Below are 18137 nucleotides of genomic sequence, written 5' to 3'. Positions count from 1 at the left end.
ATAGTTGCATTTGCATGCATATTTAGCATGATCCCTTAAGATGAACTATGATATTTGATAAGTTGATGTTGATTTGAGTGTGGTGATGACGAATAGAGGTATGTTTAAGACCTAATGAATTGATTTGCATGCTAGAAATAAATATTTTCACAAAGTCTTATAGGGTTGCTTTTGATCTAGATCATGATCATACTTGTTTGTTGTTGAGATTTAATCACTTGGTTATATTTAGAATTTGTGATATTCTCGTAGTGACGTAAAAACACTGATTCTTTTTATCTGGAGAAAAACTTGGATTTCATTGCTAGTTGTGGTAAGGCTAGGTGTCAAATGGCTAGTAGCCGTCTCATATTTTTATGAGTAGTCTAGGGTTGAATGAGATGGAGCGAAACGCACTCATTCAGAAATTATTGAAAAAAAAAGAAAAAAAAAAGAAAAAAAAAGAAAGAAAAAAAGTATGTGTTTATGCATAATTGATCAAGAGTGAGCTCTTTAATACTCGAGTTATTAATTTCTAGGGGATTTTGTGCCTAGTGACCTAAGGCTTTTATAGTCTGGGATCCGCTAACCTAACGCTAGCTACATGGGTATTATTGCATAAGTCTTTTGGGACCTCATTCATTGCACGATCAAATAAGCATCTTTGTTATGTGTTCAATCATAGTGTGAATCCTTGTATAACTCTAGTAGAAAGGAGGTGTTGTGAGTCATAATGCGTTTATTGTCTATTCTGTTTATAAACTTTTGATTGTTTCGATGATAGATAAGTTATGGTTATTGATCTAGTATCGAGAGTATATCTATTAAGCATCCACACACGCACGTTTCTGGTTTGTGAGTTGGTTTGTGGGATTTATTCGAACTCTGTTTCAAGTTATTGCATTCTTAGAGGCATTGGCTTATTCATTTGGTTATGGTTATTCAGAGGGGATCGATTGCATTATCATTTAGTTGCATTCACATAGTTGCATTCATGCATTAGGTTTGTTTTGTAGTTTTGAGTCTGTTTATGGTTGAGGACAAGCATCGATTCAAGTTTGGGGGTGTGATAAGTGGATTTTATATCCACTTGGAATGCTTTATTACAAGCTTAAATTGGTGTTTTGGACTCAAGTTGTTGGTATTTTGATGTGTTTTGTGTTATTGCATTTCAGGTATCAGTTATATGAAGAAAAGAGCTTTTAAAGGAAATAGGATGAAAAGTGATCAGAATTGAAAGTCAGGGCCATTTTCAAGTTGTAGAGAATCTCAATAGCTTCGCGTGGGCAGTTGATTCGCCTAATTCTGACGAGTAGAACTCAAGTTATGGTCAAAACAAGATTCATCAGAATATTTTCCCAGTCAGTAGCTGAGCGGCCGCTCAGGGCGCGGCTGGTCGCTGATTTCGCTGAAAAAGCCTTTTTTGACTGGAATTTGACGATTTTAAGGGTCTAGGTTCACTAGGGGCGTATATATACTTAAAAAAAAAAAGTTTTCATCATCCGGGAAGATTGGGATACCAAGGAGAAGACCTAGAAGCACAGAACAACTCCGAAAAAGAAGATCTTGTTTTCAACTTGTGATTCTTTGAATAAGTTGTAACTTTGGATGCTCGTTTTCGTTCTTGTTGAACCTAGATCTCGTTTATTCGTACTTTAATTATTATTCAGTTTATTAAGACCTTGTTTATACCATGCTTTCATTGAAACCCATGGTGACGATGAGTTCGATTATGGGCTAATCGTTGTCATGGGGTTCTAGCGGATTTACTTATGAATTTCAATAATTAATTTGTTTCGATATCTTGGTGTGTGGTGATTGATTGATATCCTAGTATTGGTTGTGCTTATTCGTCTTATGTGCATAGCTAACATATAAGATAGCTTGTTAATCTCTATTGAAGCGACAGTGAATATAGAGGTTTAGAACTTGCCATGCTTGCATAGGTTCATGTATGTGTATGCATGATTCGTAGGTAACTCTAACCGTTTGACTTGCCATATGTAATCAAGATAGATAACATATGCTTAAACCGTTATGTTGTCAAATTCTATAGACATATAGGGTCTCAATATAATTGGTGCCTATTCAGCTTCTATCTCTTTTGTGGATGTCTGGTAGAATGGTACTCGTGCAACGAAAGTTGGCGTTTATCAGTTTCGTGTTATCTGATTAGTGTCATCACCATCACATGCTAAGGTTAAGAACAATAAGGCTATTGAATGAAGTATTTAATGAAGTTAGGATCCCATATTTGTCATATATAGTAATTCAACCTCAATTCTCTTAGTTAGTGTTATTTAGTATAATCTCTTAGTTTAATCAAAACCCAATTTGTTATTTGTCTTAGCATTGAGAGATAACCTTACATTGTTGCATAGGTGCATAAATTGAACTTAACCTAAACCAGTCTTTGTGGGAACGAATCTGATTTATATCTTATACTACTTGCGAACGTGTATACTTGCGTGAATATTAGCGCGTGTTTTCGCCCTAACAGTGACGCAAAAGGACTTGAGCTATTTCTGATAATTCCTCTATCTAACATCTCTTGGATCAATAACTCAATAATATCTCTTTGTTTCAACGGATATTTGTAAGGTCGAATATTTACGGGGCATGTGTCATTTTCTAGAGGAATGGTATGATCAAAGGCACCCCTCAGAGGAGGAAGCTCTTGAGGTTCTTCGAATACCTTTTTATAGGTCTCCTTCAAATTTTCCAATTCTTGATATCCTTTAGGAGAACCTTTGTCAAGAAGTTGTTGTCGTGACCTTGTCGTGTCTGGCTGCTTAATCAACTGTAAAAAACAAAGATGGGCAGCATTTTTCATGAGCTTAGAATTAGGCGCTCCTTCAACCACCTTCAATTTATGCATAGGAATGCCCTTAAGGACAAACTGTTTTCCCTGAAATTTAAACTGTATCACCAAATCTGTAAAATCCCACAATATAGGTCCAAGCTTACTCAACCACTTAATACCCAACACCATATCACAACTTTCTAAAGGTATAAGCATCACATCAGTGTTGAATTCAGACCCTTGTATCTTCCATATAAAATTTTTGCAGATATGTTGACAGGGAAGATGACTGCCATCTGCTACAGTGATGGACTGAGGGTTAATTTCTTTTAAATTACAACCCAATTTTTTAGCAAGTGACAAGTCCAGAAAGTTATGAGTACTTCCCGAGTCAATTAAAATATTTATGATTTTGCCAATCACTGCACCTTGAACCCTCATTGTTTGGAAACTTTGACTGCCCGCTAAAGCATTAACAGAGATGAAAGGATCACCTACTGTAGTACCCTCTTCTTCCTGATTTGTCATATCATCATACACATCTAAATCCGTTCCTGGGATCTCAATCGTAAATAATTGATGTTCTCAAAATTTACACTTATGGTTCCTGTCATAAGGATGGTCACAATAGTAACACAGTCCCTTTGCAATCTTTTCAGCTCTGACATCGGCAGGTATATGTTTAAAAGTTTTCGCAGGAGTTGAAGTATGTTTAGTGAAAGGTGTAATGACTTGTTTGGGTTCCGGTGTTGGTAGTAATGGTGGTTTGGTGTTAGCTAGCGAGGGTGTGTATTGTTGAAATTTTGGGGTGTAGTTGTTGGTCACAGTGGACTTGATGATTTTTGTATTAACACTATTAAGGGATTCCTCTTGTAATCTTGCAATTTCTACAACATCAGCCATGGAGGTTGGTTTAAATGCCCTCACCATGGGTTTAACAGCAGGTTTCAACCATCCTATAAGGCTCGTAAATTTTCAAATTCATCTATATATAGTTCAATAGAGTCGTGTTGTTGCAACTTATTGAACTGCTCGACCACGTTAATTCCCGTCTCATCCTTGAACCTAGCATTAAATTATATCACAAAATCATTCCAATCCACAAATTTTCTTACCGACAAATAGCTAGAAATCCAGTTTTCAGCCTTATCAATCATATATAACGAAGCCAAATCAACACGCTGATCTTCAGGAATTTTGCACAAGTTGAAATACTTACAACACTTTTTAACCCATAATCGAGGATTAGAACCATCAAACCTTGGAAATTCCAACTTAGGCACATAACCGAGATGAGTTTTGTTGTGAATTGGACCTCCTGTGTTTGTTTCTCAAGAAAATTCCCCCGAACTTTTGTTATTGTGTCATTCTGGGATATATGGGCTTCCTTCATCTCTCTCAGCACATTCATCAGTGTATCAAATTTTTTGTTAGTTTCAGTGGTTTGCTGCTCAAATTTCTTTTCTAGGTTCTTGATTTGATCCTCCATAGCTGTTGAACTCCTTGTCGATGGCGCCAGGACTGATTTACACGACCAGACTGTATTTTTAATTTAATCTTTTTTTTCGTAAATTGTGAACAGAAAAAACAGAGTGTAGGGTTTGCAGGCGAGGAAGTGTGGATGGAAAAGGCTCTGATTCCAATGACAGAGGAACAATTATGTTTGAGAAAGATGTGAGATGCAGAGAGAATTTGTGAAGAGAAACACAGAAGATTTATTATCAAAACTCATAATGATTTTCTGTTGTCGATACTTCTTATATAAGAAATACCGGAATGCAAGAAATAATATTATTTAGCTATTATTTAGCTCTAAATAAAAGCTCTCATATCAGATCATCATCAAATGCTTCATTTCGATACATCTAAGTCTTTCAGGTGGTTTCATACATGCTTTCATGAATGACAACTTTGCAAATCTACAGAACTAGCAAATTTTACTTTGTCCTTCAGTTTAATAAAACTTCGAAATTTTGCCATTTCAACATTGGTTCCTATCTACGCACTAGCATAGAAACTACGCTATTAAAAGAAGGTGTTATTTCAAGAAAAATGTAAATTGCAAATCTGCGCGAGGAAGAGTGGGGTGTGTTAAAGAACCCGTACATCTAAAACCTCACGGTGTTAAAGGAAATAATGTTAAAGAACCGGTTCATCTAAAACCTCAAGCAGTTAGAGGAAGATCCTTTCCAGAATCTTATATTACAGTTACAGTACACAATTATCTTATTATTAGCTTTTTTGGTTCAGGATTAAATCTCCAGGAATTGGTTCAGAATCTGATTTTTGTAGTGTTTGTGTTAACAAATATGATGTGTAGTAAAGACCTGTTTGTTAATTTTGTGTAATGCTTTATTAGCTGATTTTTCAGGATTAACATCTCCAGGTTGGTAAATTTTTGGTTCATAAGCATCATCTTTGTTATATTTGTCTTATTCGTACTGGAGATCTCCACCGTTCCTACCACAACCAACAACTCCCCTACTCGAATCCATGTTGGAGATCTTCGATAAATCGGGCTCAGGGGGGAGTGCATTTAAGTATGAAAGGTCGTCAGGGAGTGGATTAGAGAGTGAAACGGGGTCGTTTGATTTAAGGAGCGGTCTGGAGCATAGCGACTGTGGAGGACGAGAAGTATGCAGTGATGATTGCAAGGTACTGGAGCATTTTTGGAGTAGAGATTGTGCAAAGTGTGGCGGGAAGAATGTGTAATTCTTTGTTATAGAATTATGTAGTGATCATCATCTAATGCTTCATTTTGATGCATCTAAGTCTTGCAGGTGGTTCATGAATGACAACTCCAGTATGTTTTTACTTTGTCTCTCAGTTTGATGAAACTAGTAAATTTTGCCATTTGAACATTGGTTCCTATCTACTTACTAGCACAGAAACTACACTAAAAGAAAACAAGGTTATTCCAAAACTTGAAAATCTAGATTGCAAATCTGCTCAAGGAAGAGCTAGGTGCACCTTATTACAGTTACAGAACACTAGTGTGTTAGCACGAGAAAGATGTGTTTATTGTAACAGTCAGTTCCGCGTTGCATAAGAAAGAAAAATATCCTAAAGCAAACCAAACTGCTGCATTTAACTACATCAAAGAGGTTCCTTGATGACAATCAGACTTGTGCTGTATGAATTGCTCTCTGCCCCCTCTGGTAATACTGGAAGTATGTTGTAACATAATCTTTGACTTTCTTGAATAACCTCGGGTTTTCCTCATCCACCAAATCATCCCGTGGTCCAATTTCTTTATCTGCAGGTGGGTTGTAGAACATGGCAATAGAAATCCTCTCCATTTGTAAGTTACTCAGCACTCTATGCACCGGACTCTTGAATATCCCATTCGTCATTATCTGTTGGTACAAGATCAATGCCTTTAGGTATGAGTCTTATTAGAAGCATTGCAAATTTGCCTTTCTTATATGTGAATGTTAGATTAATAACATAAGATCCTCCTGGAAAGGGCCTTTCTCTAACACCTTAAAGTTTTAGAGCGACTGGTTCCTTGACAGTGAAAGATAAAAACTTACTCCTATTTTATAACATTACCTCCATGTGATCACCTAAGATGAATACAAGGGCATCAGGATTTTTTGGAACTGTAAACCATCTGTCATCTTTACGGATTTGAAGACCTGGTTCATCTTGCAAAACGATGGTGAAAGCCGATACGTCTGAGTGTGGTTTTAGGCCTAGAACAAGATCAGGCCTCTGACAACAAGAATAGTAATTGAATCTTGCAGTTATCGTTGCCTGATCACCTAACTCGTCGAGAAAGCAATCCTGATGTAGATTTAGTGACTTTGCAAGGACTCTGGATGTGACTTCTGCTAACATTTTTATTCTCATTGTGTATTCTTCTAGAATATCTCTGTTCGACAAACAAATAATGTTAGCGATGAGAGATGAACCAATTATTTTTACCTGGGGACTAGTAGGGGCACCTGAATGATTCTGGCTTTTCTGGCCACAAGTTGAGATTCTTGTTATCTTGAGGATACACTTCAAGAACAATACGATCCGACCAATCTAGAGGCTGACCTTCTTCAGGGGCAGGGTCAGCCCCATATCCTTCGAATTCTGCAACAGTTTTGGCTATCTTTTTCTTCTCTGCCACTGGTTGTTTAAAGAACTCTTTTGCAACCTTTCTCATCTCATCAAGCAATGAACTTGGAATCCCATGACCAATTGCCTGAAGATAATTCAAGGATCAACAAGTTCCAAAAGAAAATTTTCGGTACACAACTCTGACTTATGTGTAATTACATGTCTAGTTTAATGTCTGTAGTGAACATTTCAAGCTTAACACAATCCAAACATCTTCTTTCCTAAGCAAAAAGATTGTTACACTACCTAGGAGTACACCTAGGAAGCATGAGTGTGGGTGCGGGTGCGTGGGGATATGGGAATTCGAAAAATCTAAAAATATGGGAATACGGGTGCGGGGGATTCGCCAAACATTAATACTTTAAAAATATATTTTTTATATATTTTTCAGGAGTTTTGGTCAAGTTAAACTAAATTATGAACTACATAAGTTCATTTTGAGTACATTATTGTTAAAATATATATTATTATTACTACTTGATAATTCAACTGATGCATTTTAGTATAGTTTATTGATTAAATGTTCAAGTATTTGTATTATCTTCTCTCGCTTGTGGATGAGAGAAGAATCCCCGTGCACCCAAGAATCCCCAAGAATCCGGTGCGCGGTGCGGCAAGTGAGTGAAGAATCCCTTCAGGAGTACACATATTTGGTAAGCAAATAGTAACTTCGTATAAAAATAATTAAGACTTGCTAATGCATATCCAAAGACACAAATATAACATCATGTCTAACTACATGCTGACCTGAAAGCAACCCCAAGATGACAGAGCTGATCTAAGTTTTTCTAACTCCAGGATGCATATATCTGTCAATGTTGCAGAAGATGACACAAGGCCTATATCGATAACCGGAACTGGAGAAACCGTCGAAGAATCACTATGATCATCAGTATCTTTGCCATCTCTGCATATGTAAAGTGCTGGTGGCTCCTCACCATCTAAGACCATTTCTTGGACTCGCTTTGACAGCAAAATCTCTGCTTCTTCTGCAGGCAAAACTTCAGCCATGGCTAATTTTCGGGTAAAATTTAACACTCTTCTTGGTTTTTATTAAGATCAGGTCACAAATGATAACTGCATGATGGAGTCTTATCTTGTTTGTGTACTGACAAACTTTCTTACTTCAGCAATGATAACTGATGGTCTTGATAATCATGGGACAAGTTTGTATGATTGCACCCTGTTTTTTTTTCTAATAATCTAATACGAAAATAAGCTTGAACATGATAAAAGATTACTAATATTTTGATCATTTTTGATAAAATCTATGATCTTGTGACTTGTGAGTTCAGGCAAATCTTCAATTGACATTATTCCTAAAATGTATTAGACCGGCCCATCCAATAATATACAGTTTTTTTTCAATACTCTACTTTAGAGCTGTTCGCGAACCGAGCCGTTCGCGAACAAGCTCGAGCTCGGCTCGTTAAGGGCTCGGTTCGGCTCGGTTCGTTAAGGGCTCGAACTCGAGCTCGAACACAAAAATGTGTTCGTTAAGAAAACGAGCTCGAGCCGAGCTTTTGGCATGTTCGGCTCGAGCTCGGCTCGAGCTCGGCTCGGCTCGAGCTCGGCTCGGTTCGGCTCGAAAAAAAATAAAAAAAAAATTATTTTTTATATATTTAATTATTATGAATTTTATTCAAATTTTTTATAAATATTTTTAAATTATTGAACTATACGAATGTCAAAATATATATTTTAGTAATTTGAAAAAATTCAGATATTAAAAATTAATTTTTTAATTTGATATTTTAATAATTAGCAAGTGATTTGACTATTACTTGTAACTAGTATTTATTTCCTGATCGGTGTTTCGATTTTTTGAAATTATTTATAAATGATCCAACCGTACGGATGTTAAAATCTATATATTTTAGTGACATGATAAAAAATTTAGAAAAAAAAAATTATTTTATTTATTATTTTGACAATCGACCAATTGTTTGAATAACTGTTAGAACTAGTGTTTAGTCTCATATTAATGTTTCAATTTTTTTAAAAATATTTATGAATGATCCAACCGTACGGATGTTAAGATCTATATATTTTAGTGACATGACAAAAGTTTTAGAAAAAAATAAATGCATTTGGTTTGTTATTTTAATAGTCAACCGGTGTTTTGACCTTTACTTGTAACTAGTGTTTAGTCTCGTATTAATGTTTTGATTTTTTTAAAAATATTTATAGATGATCCAACCGTACGGATATTAATATCTATATATTTTAGTGACATGATAAAAATTTTAGAAAAAAATAAATTTATTTTGTTTTTTATTTTTACAATCAACCACTTGTTTGAACAATACTTGCAACTAGTGTTTAGTCTCGTATTCATGTTTTGATTTTTTTAAAAATATTTATAGATGATACAACCGTACGGATGTTAAGATCTATATATTTTAGTGACATGACAAAAGTTTTAGAAAAAAATAAATGTATTTGGTTTGTTATTTAAACAGTCAACCGGTGTTTTGACCTTTACTTGTAACTAGTGTTTAGTCTCGTATTAATGTTTTGATTTTTTAAATAATATTTATAGATGATCCAACCGTACGGATGTTAATATCTATATATTTTAGTGACATGATAAAAATTTTAGAAAAAAATAAATTTATTTTGTTTGTTATTTTGACAATCAACCACTTGTTTGAACAATACTTGTAACTAGTGTTTAGTCTCGTATTCATGTTTTGATTTTTTTAAAAATATTTATAGATGATCCAATCGTACGGATGTTAAGATCTATATATTTTAGTGACATGACAAAAGTTTTAGAAAAAAATAAATGTATTTGGTATGTTATTTTAACAGTCAACCGGTGTTTTGACCTTTACTTGTAACTAGTGTTTAGTCTCGTATTAATGTTTTGACTTTTACTTGTAACTAGTGTTTAGTCTCGTATTCATGTTTTGATTTTTTAAAAAATATTTATGAATGATCCAACCGTACGGATGTTAAGATCAATATTTTTTAGTGATATGACAAAATTTTTAGAAAAAAATAAAAGTATTTGATTTGTTATTTTAACAGTCAACCGGTGTTTTGACCAGAATTTTTTAATTAAGCTCGGCTCGGCTCGGCTCATTTTGATGGAGAAAGCTCGTGTTCGGCTCGTGTTCGGCTCGGTTCGACTCGACTCGATTTTGTTCGATAAAAGCTCGTGTTCGGCTCGTTCGTTAACGAGCTCGAGCTCGAACACAGGTTTTTGTTCGTTAAGAAAGCTCGGCTCGGCTCGGCTCGTCAGAAAAAAAATTTAAGCTCGGCTCGGTTCGTGAACAGCTCTACTCTACTTGCACGGCGAATATAGAGTATATCTTCATAATTTATTTTTAAATTTTTCTTTTTTTGTATTAAAATTCAAACATCAAATTTTTATTCATAACAAAAAGATAAAAACTATTTATGAAACTATAATTTATAGGAGTATTAAAATATGTGTCGAGTCATGTCCCCCAATATATATAATCTAGGGGATAGAGGGAGTAACATTGTATCTTCTCTTATTTAGCATGTCTTTGAACAATTTTATACCAGCTTTGTTTAATATTTGATATTTTTCGTTATGCTCTTACAGATAAGTATTTCATTTTAAATCATGAATTTGATTAGATGAAATGGTAAAAATTTGAATTTGAATTTGTTCAAATTAAGGTAATACCAGTCTATAACATGTCATTTCAAATAAATAAAAAATTAACTTATTTTTAGTCTCTACTCCTCTCTAACATAAATTATGATAAGTTTTTTTTGAAAAACATTTTCCCCGAAACCTTTTATCTTGGACTTTTTTGAAAAATATTTTCGGCGAAAGTTCTTCCGTCAGGGAAACTTTTTTCGATAAAATAATCTAAATATCGGTTAAATTTGTGTTGGTTTTAAACTCAATAGGTAATATCCGCTTGGTTATACAGAATTATTATCTTAATGAGAATGAATAATAATTGTATGGGTAGATAATAATTGTCATAATTGGATTGGATAATAATTATATGGGTTGATAATTATTATTATAATCGGATTAGGTATATTTTGTTGGCTAAGTTTTGATAGTTTTATATACATAGTCATGTTATTTAGATATAGTCGTCTTAGGTATCGTTTGAAAGATGCTTGAGCATTGGTTGACTCAAGTATCAGTTTGAGACACTATTGAGTTGTTATGTATTGATGTATTATTGATAATTATATTGATTAATAATACAAGTTGAGACGCGGGTTTTCCACGTCAAATATATTGTTGTGTGTGTACTCTATATAGGTAAAATTGAATATCGAATATGTGTGTGTGTGTGTGTGTTTTCTTCTAATAAGTGGTATCAAGAGCCAATGTCCGGGTTCATGATGAATTAAGTTGGAGGAACGTTCAAAATTTAATTGGTAAGATAAAGTACGATGATGGATTTGATCGCAAGAGGAAGAGACAATGTTACGTGCGGTATGACGGTTGACTTGTACCGTGAATCAATTCGTTCGGACTCGAGATAGAAGATGGAAGGGAACATTACAATAGTTTTAGTGGTTTGATGGTTGATAACCAGGTGAAATTTTTTGAATGATGTTGTTGTTCTTATTCAAGGGGCCGAAAGATTGTGAAAACAAGGATCGGGTGACTCAATAGTGAAAGGAGGCATTCGTGGTTGATGTACGTGATTTTGTGGATGGATATGCCGTTATGATGAATAAACGGTAGTTTGGAGTTCACTATACTGGTTTTAGTGATTCTCAACAGTTGGAAGAACAGGATCAATTAATTTTTATTTGAGAGGAGGCATTGGCTAACGGGCGTCAATGGCTTGAAGGTGATCGTTAATTCGAATTTGAAATTGTATTGAGTTAAAGGGAGGATTGTCGTGTTTAAACCCAATAGATAATATAAGCTTGTTGATAGGCAGTTATTATCATAATGAGAATGAATAATAATTGTATGGGTAGACAATAATTGTCATAATCGGATTTGATAATAATTGTATTGGTTGACAGTTATTATTGTAATCGGATTATATATGTATTATTGGCTAAATTTGTGATGGCTATATATACATAATCATCTTATTATTTTCATGTATGTTTAAAAGATGTAGCCGTCTTACGTATCGTACAGGAATGCTTGGGCATTGACTTAAGTACGAGTTTAAGACACCCTCGAGATGTTATATATTCATGTATTATTAATAATTATTTTGATTAATAATTATTATTAATAATTATTTTGATTAATAATATAAGTTTTGACAGGGGTTTTCACGTCAAATATATTATTGTGTATACTTTTTTTTTATCATAGGTAACTCGCAGTCGTTACCCTTCGGATACGCACTGGGTAAACCCTACGGGCTCACGCAATAGCCTGCAAAACACATGAACAAAGGTAAACCGTATTTAAGCGACAGACTCTGACTTTGTATTGATAAAATTGAATATCGAATATGCGTGTGTGTTTTTCCTCCTAACAATCTGAGCATTTGTATTTAAATATTTTTAAATAAGAAAATCTAAATTTTATATTTTTATCTCTAGACGGAAGATTTGAAATTTACATTTTAGCTTTGAAATAAAATCAATGTTATAAAAGACCATAATAATATTTGTGTCATAACAATTTATGTCATAATAATTATAATTCTTGCGGGGAAACTATAAAAGCAATTGTCATAACTAACCCGTGTTCTAATAAGCAAATAATTATTACGAAATTTTAATGATCTTGACTTAAACAAAGACTTAAACAAAACAATTGTCATGACATTGGATAATATATGTATGGCATCTTCCGAGTGAGTGTATAACAAATATATGCTTAATAATGAAGGTTGATTTAGCTATTAGAAGAAACTAAAAAATGTAATTCATTTAGCTATAAGAAGAAATTAAAAAAGTAGGGTCGATTTAGCTTCTAGAAAAAACTAAAAATGTAATTGAAAAGGTTTTCGAAGACGCAATGACCTGAGCACTGCACCTAATGATATTTTTGAAAATTAAATATATTTTTTCGGTATGCATTTTTCGCTAATGATATTTTTCACTAATGACTAATTATGTAATTTTAAAATTTAATTTTTGCGGAAAGCTATGAATCATACATATTATTTTAAAAAATAAATTAAATTCAGCACGAACATGGTAAATTAACGATTCCCGTACTTAAATCGAGATATTCATGATCAAGTTTATGTTATTAATTGAACATCATTTTTCATTCGACGAAAATAACATGCTCAAATTAATTTGTTTTCAAAAAAATTGGACTCGTACAAAACCAGCCCCTCATAATTAGAGATGCACAAAAAGTTTATCGGACCGAGTTTTATCCAAACTTTAAAAAGCACGGTTTTTTTAAAACGGATCTGGCCGGACTTTTTTAAAAATCGGGTCGGGCCAGGCCACGTTTCTTAAAAAATATAAGGCCCGTTTTAGGCTCGCGAGTCAGGCCGAACCGGGTTTTATCGGGGCTTTTTATTTATATATTAAAAAAAATTAATATTTTATAACTCGAATTATGAGTAGTTTAAATACCGTAAAAAATAATATCTTGATATATCAGATATAGTAGTTTAGACACCGAAATAAATAATAATTTTGTAATATAATATATAAATATTCATATATACCTTAATTGCTTCTAATATTTTAATATAATATTTTTAAAATCATAAAAAGTATTGTATATTTTCAAATTTTATATAAAAATTCAGTTTTTTAATCGGATTTTTCAAAAAGCCCGGACTTTTATCCGGACATTTGTAAATCAGGGTTTTTTTTCCGGACTTTTCGGAATTTGGGCTGTGCCGGATTTTCGAGAAAAAAGGAGTCCTATTTAAGGTCCGCTAGTCGGGCCGAACTTTTTTCCGGATCAAATTTTTCAGGATTTTTTTCGGATTGAAATTCGAGTTTCGGATTTTTTTTAACGTGTCTGCTTGCGATCTGCTCGTGATGGACCAAAAAAAGAAAAATAACCTTGGGAAACTGACAACGTTGGTGGTTTTCAACCTCGATAATAGCTTAACTTATCCCCCATATAGCAAGTGTCAAAGTGTATATATACAATATACACGCACACACTATATCCAAAGTCTTCCTATCCTCTTGAATTTTCTTATCTTTTTTCTTTTCATCTAAAAAAATTCAATCTTTATCCATAAAAAGTTGTGATCTTAAGGGTTAATTTTTTTTTTTTTAGATAATTATCCTTTAATCTTCTTGTTTTTTCTTTTCAATCTTGATACATAAAGTTGTAATCTTTAAGGTTGTTTTTTGTTTTTTAGATAATTATTCTTTAATTATCTTATTTTTTTTTCTTTTCAATCTAAAAAAGATTCAATCTTGATACATAAAGTTGTGATCTTAAGTGTTAATTTTGATTTTTAGATAATTATAATAAATGGGTAGTGCAACATCAAAGCTAACTCAGTATGATATTGAAGAAGTTCAACAACACTGCAACAATCTCTGTAAGCTTTTCTATTTAATGGCCTTTTTTAATTTTATTTAATTGTTTGTGACTGATTTTTAATTAATTTTAATTAGTTTCCCAGCAAGAAATAGTGTCTTTGTATCAAAGATTTTGCCAGCTTGATCGTTCTTCAAAGGGTTTTATTTCTGCTGATGAGTTTCTATCTGTGCCTGAGTTTTCAATGAACTTGCTTTCTCAGGTTACTTTACTTTCTTGCCCCTGATTATATTTTATGGTTATTTTGGTTTCGATTGTAGTTACGTAGTTGGGTTACATCGAAATAAACGAGGCTTTGACGGGTTTTTGGTTTCTTCGAATTTGTTGTATTTGTTAGAGCATGTCCAATGTTAGTGCTAAAATACGTATGACTATTGCTATTTTATAATTATTTAGGTTTCGTAGTTGGTTACGAGCTTATAAGTTACGTATAAGTCATATAAGTTTTTCGTAAGATATCTCATAGACTCAGAGGAGCCACATTGAAATAAACGTCGCCTTTATGGGTTTTTGGTTTGGTGGAATTTGTTGTATTTGTTAGGTTTGTTATTGTATTTTGATTGATGTAATGGGAGTATATGTTTAAATTTTGATTATTTTGGTTTTTGTGATTTTCTAGAGGCTGTTGAAGATGGTGGATGGTTTGAATTTTAAGGACTTTGTAGCTTTCTTATCGGCTTTTAGTGCTAAAGCAAGTATGAAGCAGAAAATCGAACGTAAGTATATTTGACTTTGATTGTTTATGTCTTGTTTTTGTTGTAACACGATGGACAAACAGTAGTTAATAGATAGTTGAACTGAAGTGGTATAGTTGGTGAGAAGCTTCAGAATACTTCTGTCTTGAATTGGGGTCAAGCACAAATCACAATTTACTTATGGAGGAATATATGTTGGCCCGTCTTATTTACAGTGATTTGATATATTGAAGATCCATTTTACTTGAGTTATGTATAGTACAGTGCTTAAATGATTTGAAATGTACATGGGAACTATGTGTTTTTATAAAAACTGGTTTTTGAACAGTTTCTGATTCATACAGTAAACTAATATATAATATATATTGTTTTTTGTAGTTATATTCAAAGTATACGACGTAGATTACAATGGGAAAGTAACTTTCAAGGAAATATTAGAAGTGCTTCGGGATTTGACTGGCTCATATATGTCCGATGATCAAAGAGAGGTATAAAATTAGTGTTTTTTCTGTTATTCTTGATTACATGCATTCATAACATGGAGGTCTCGTATCCTACGAAACTTTCTTCTTAGAAAGAGAAGAGATAGATCAAACTCTGTCTTCAGAGCTACCTGATTAAGATCATCTGCTCTAGATAAGCCAGGCAGTTTTACAATATTCATTTTAGTATACTCCATATGCTGCTATTGATGTACTTGAAGGTTGTCTGATTAGTCACAAATAATGTATACCCCACCAGTTAAACCAGTGAAAAAGCCTGTTCTTTCCATCATTACTTTGGTTATTATTTACTTGTGAAAATGCCTTAAACTTCATAGATACTTGCAACACTTGCAAGTAGCAAATTGAAGTTAATATGTCATGTGTATACCCCGTCAGAAGCTTCTAAACGATAGTCTGACTATGGTAAAACCTGTTTTCTCCCAGATTGACTGTTATGCAGAAGAGTGTATTTTTCAACTCGTGACCAAATTATGTCTACAATTTCTCCGTCAGTTCATTGCATCATTCCTAGCTATATATATTTGTAAAAATTCTTAAAACAATAAATAATAATAAATTCTGCAACTTGCAATGAAATTCTCCAGTCTCTCTCCTCTCAATCTCATGATAAAGAGGCTATTGACCAATATGGTTTTGATGAGGCAGTCCTGAAATCCCATGGTATCATAATCCTATATCTATTGTTTTCATGACTACGAGTTGAGACCTCCTATTGTATGCAACCAACAATTAACATTAGCCTTGCCCTACCATTTTTTTCATAAGAATGTGACGCTGTATCAGCATGTGGTATGAGCCATAGATTTTAATGTTTTATTGTTTTTGCCAACTCTTCAAATTGTTGAAGCTTAACTGTGAACTTGAAATATGCTCTGCCTCCTTCAGTCCCATAAGATATTTAATTTTCATATCAGTTTCGTGTGGAGCAATCATTAATAGCGCGAGTCATGTGTCAATTTAGTTTGAAGGACAAAAATTTGAGCAACTTAAATAGAACCTCAAATTATTCTCAGTAGGCACAACGGCCTATATGGAAAAGCGCTCATACAAAAGAAAGGTCCTTGCTAAGCCTGTTTTGCACTTTTGCCAGGAAGTTTTGAACGAAGTCATGAAGGAAGCTGGTTATACAAGGGAATCACTATTATTGTTGGATGACTTCATAAAGGTACATGTAAATTCTAGAAATTATAATATAATTGTAACTTACAGTAGCAAAAGGTATAAAATTGAAGAAAAAAAAGAGGGAACAATATTATGTACTTACTTTCTACATTAATATATTAACTTAGGTGCTCGAAGGATGTCTGTAACTGTAAGATTTAAAAGAATGTAAGGGTATATATTGAAAAACCACACTACTATTACATCGAGACTTCAAACAAAGGACAGCAACCTTACTACTTAGCAGCTACGTTTAGACTGTGATACACATAGCTGAAGACGTGCAAAATGGACAATTACTACAATAGTTTACTTACTGAAACTGTGTAGCGTTGTTTGGCTAAAGCAGTTGCTTAGTATTGGCTTGAGTAACAGTGTCTGGGGTGAGGTAAACACGATAAAATACGACCTCCACCCATCATTAGCCATCCGGTTAGCAATCCTCTGGATACCAAATTATTTATCTCACGGAATTCTGAATTACCTTCTTAAGCAGGAAAGTTGTGTAATAATTTGTATTATAATATTGAATTTAAAAGTATTCAGTGCATTCATACAAATGACCAGGTTGTAAAATCTTGGTGCTCAAAGACTTAGTAACCTTGAATTAGCTGCTTTAACTGGCTATTTATAAATGTAAGTACAGAAAAGACTCAACACTTTGGTAAAAACAGTGAACATCTGTATCATGTTTAGACATATGTTACACAATACACAGGCTTTAATTTTACCGGTATTAATCCTCAAGAGGTCATTGAGATTTCATTTTATATTTCTTAATTTTTTATATCTTTATGTGCTTCTAGATTCTTGGAAATCAGGGCTTGAAGATGGACGTGGAAGTTCCAGTTGACTAGACCTAGTTTGAGTGCAATGCTAAAGCTTCTAAATATAATTCAGCCTTCAGTTTCAGCAAGACATGTTCCGTATCATTTGGGTTCTTTCGCCAATTATGTGAAACTCGACAAAATGGAACTAGAAAAAGAAGTTACTGGATGAGCACAGCAGATAAGGAATGTGTACGACATATATAATACAGGACTTGTGCTTAGTATGTAAATTCTGTATTTTCTACTCCGGTGTCCCTGTTTTCATGCATGATGGTGGTGGTCTTTGTATGACTAGCCCAACTCATTAATCCCTTAATGTAACCTTAGTTTATTAGTTGAATTGCTCTCCTTTTGGCAGTTGTACATTACAATTCAATCCATGGTGCCTGTTTTGGTGTTTTTGTTGAATTGCTTTCCTTGTGGCAGTTACACATTTTCATTTCATGCTGCCTGCATTTCTTCTGGACTTGCGGCATTTATTCATATCAAATCCACATCCATGCTGCCTGCATTTCATCTGGCTACCCTCTAAGAGCAAAGAAATTTGAGTAGATACTAATTGTGAATGATATTTTTGCTGAAAGTATATATAACTTAGCTCAT

The 18137-nt window shown here is 33.6% G+C and overlaps 2 protein-coding genes and 1 long non-coding RNA gene across 6 annotated transcripts; 2 read left to right on the top strand and 1 right to left on the bottom strand.

Annotated features, from left to right (window-relative positions):
- Nucleotides 1-5633: 5633 nt before the first annotated feature.
- LOC141717484 (jasmonate-induced oxygenase 2-like) lies at nt 5634-8146 on the bottom strand. The gene is made up of 4 exons (XM_074519577.1): nt 7640-8146; nt 6730-6977; nt 6335-6656; nt 5634-6138 (listed from the first exon to the last, which is right to left on the bottom strand). The coding sequence occupies exons 1-4, from the start codon at nt 7901-7903 to the stop codon at nt 5902-5904; spliced, it is 1071 nt and encodes a 356-aa protein (XP_074375678.1). The 5' UTR covers nt 7904-8146; the 3' UTR covers nt 5634-5901.
- LOC141717485 (uncharacterized) lies at nt 6885-11914 on the top strand. Of its 3 annotated transcripts, none has more exons than XR_012573665.1 (3): nt 6885-7022; nt 7717-7916; nt 9946-11914. It is a non-coding gene; the product is annotated as an uncharacterized LOC141717485 (long non-coding RNA). The 3 variants fall into 3 exon arrangements; XR_012573664.1 differs by lacking the exon at nt 6885-7022 and adding an exon at nt 7029-7545; XR_012573666.1 differs by lacking the exon at nt 6885-7022 and adding an exon at nt 7029-7545 and having other exon boundaries at nt 7691-7916.
- A 2054-nt stretch (nt 11915-13968) lies between these two features.
- On the top strand, nt 13969-17942 carry LOC141717482 (uncharacterized). 2 transcript variants are annotated; one of them, XM_074519576.1, is made up of 7 exons: nt 13969-14138; nt 14261-14343; nt 14420-14544; nt 14962-15058; nt 15416-15525; nt 16634-16708; nt 17511-17942. In XM_074519576.1, the coding sequence occupies exons 2-7, from the start codon at nt 14274-14276 to the stop codon at nt 17559-17561; spliced, it is 528 nt and encodes a 175-aa protein (XP_074375677.1). In that variant the 5' UTR covers nt 13969-14138; nt 14261-14273; the 3' UTR covers nt 17562-17942. The 2 variants fall into 2 exon arrangements, with proteins under 2 accessions (XP_074375677.1, XP_074375676.1); XM_074519575.1 differs by having other exon boundaries at nt 13973-14343.
- The last annotated feature ends 195 nt before the right edge of the window (nt 17943-18137 follow it).

Source organism: Apium graveolens, chromosome 4, assembly GCF_009905375.1.
Source record: "Apium graveolens cultivar Ventura chromosome 4, ASM990537v1, whole genome shotgun sequence".
NCBI lineage: Eukaryota > Viridiplantae > Streptophyta > Magnoliopsida > Apiales > Apiaceae > Apium > Apium graveolens.
This window is presented reverse-complemented; position numbering and strand designations above follow the sequence as displayed.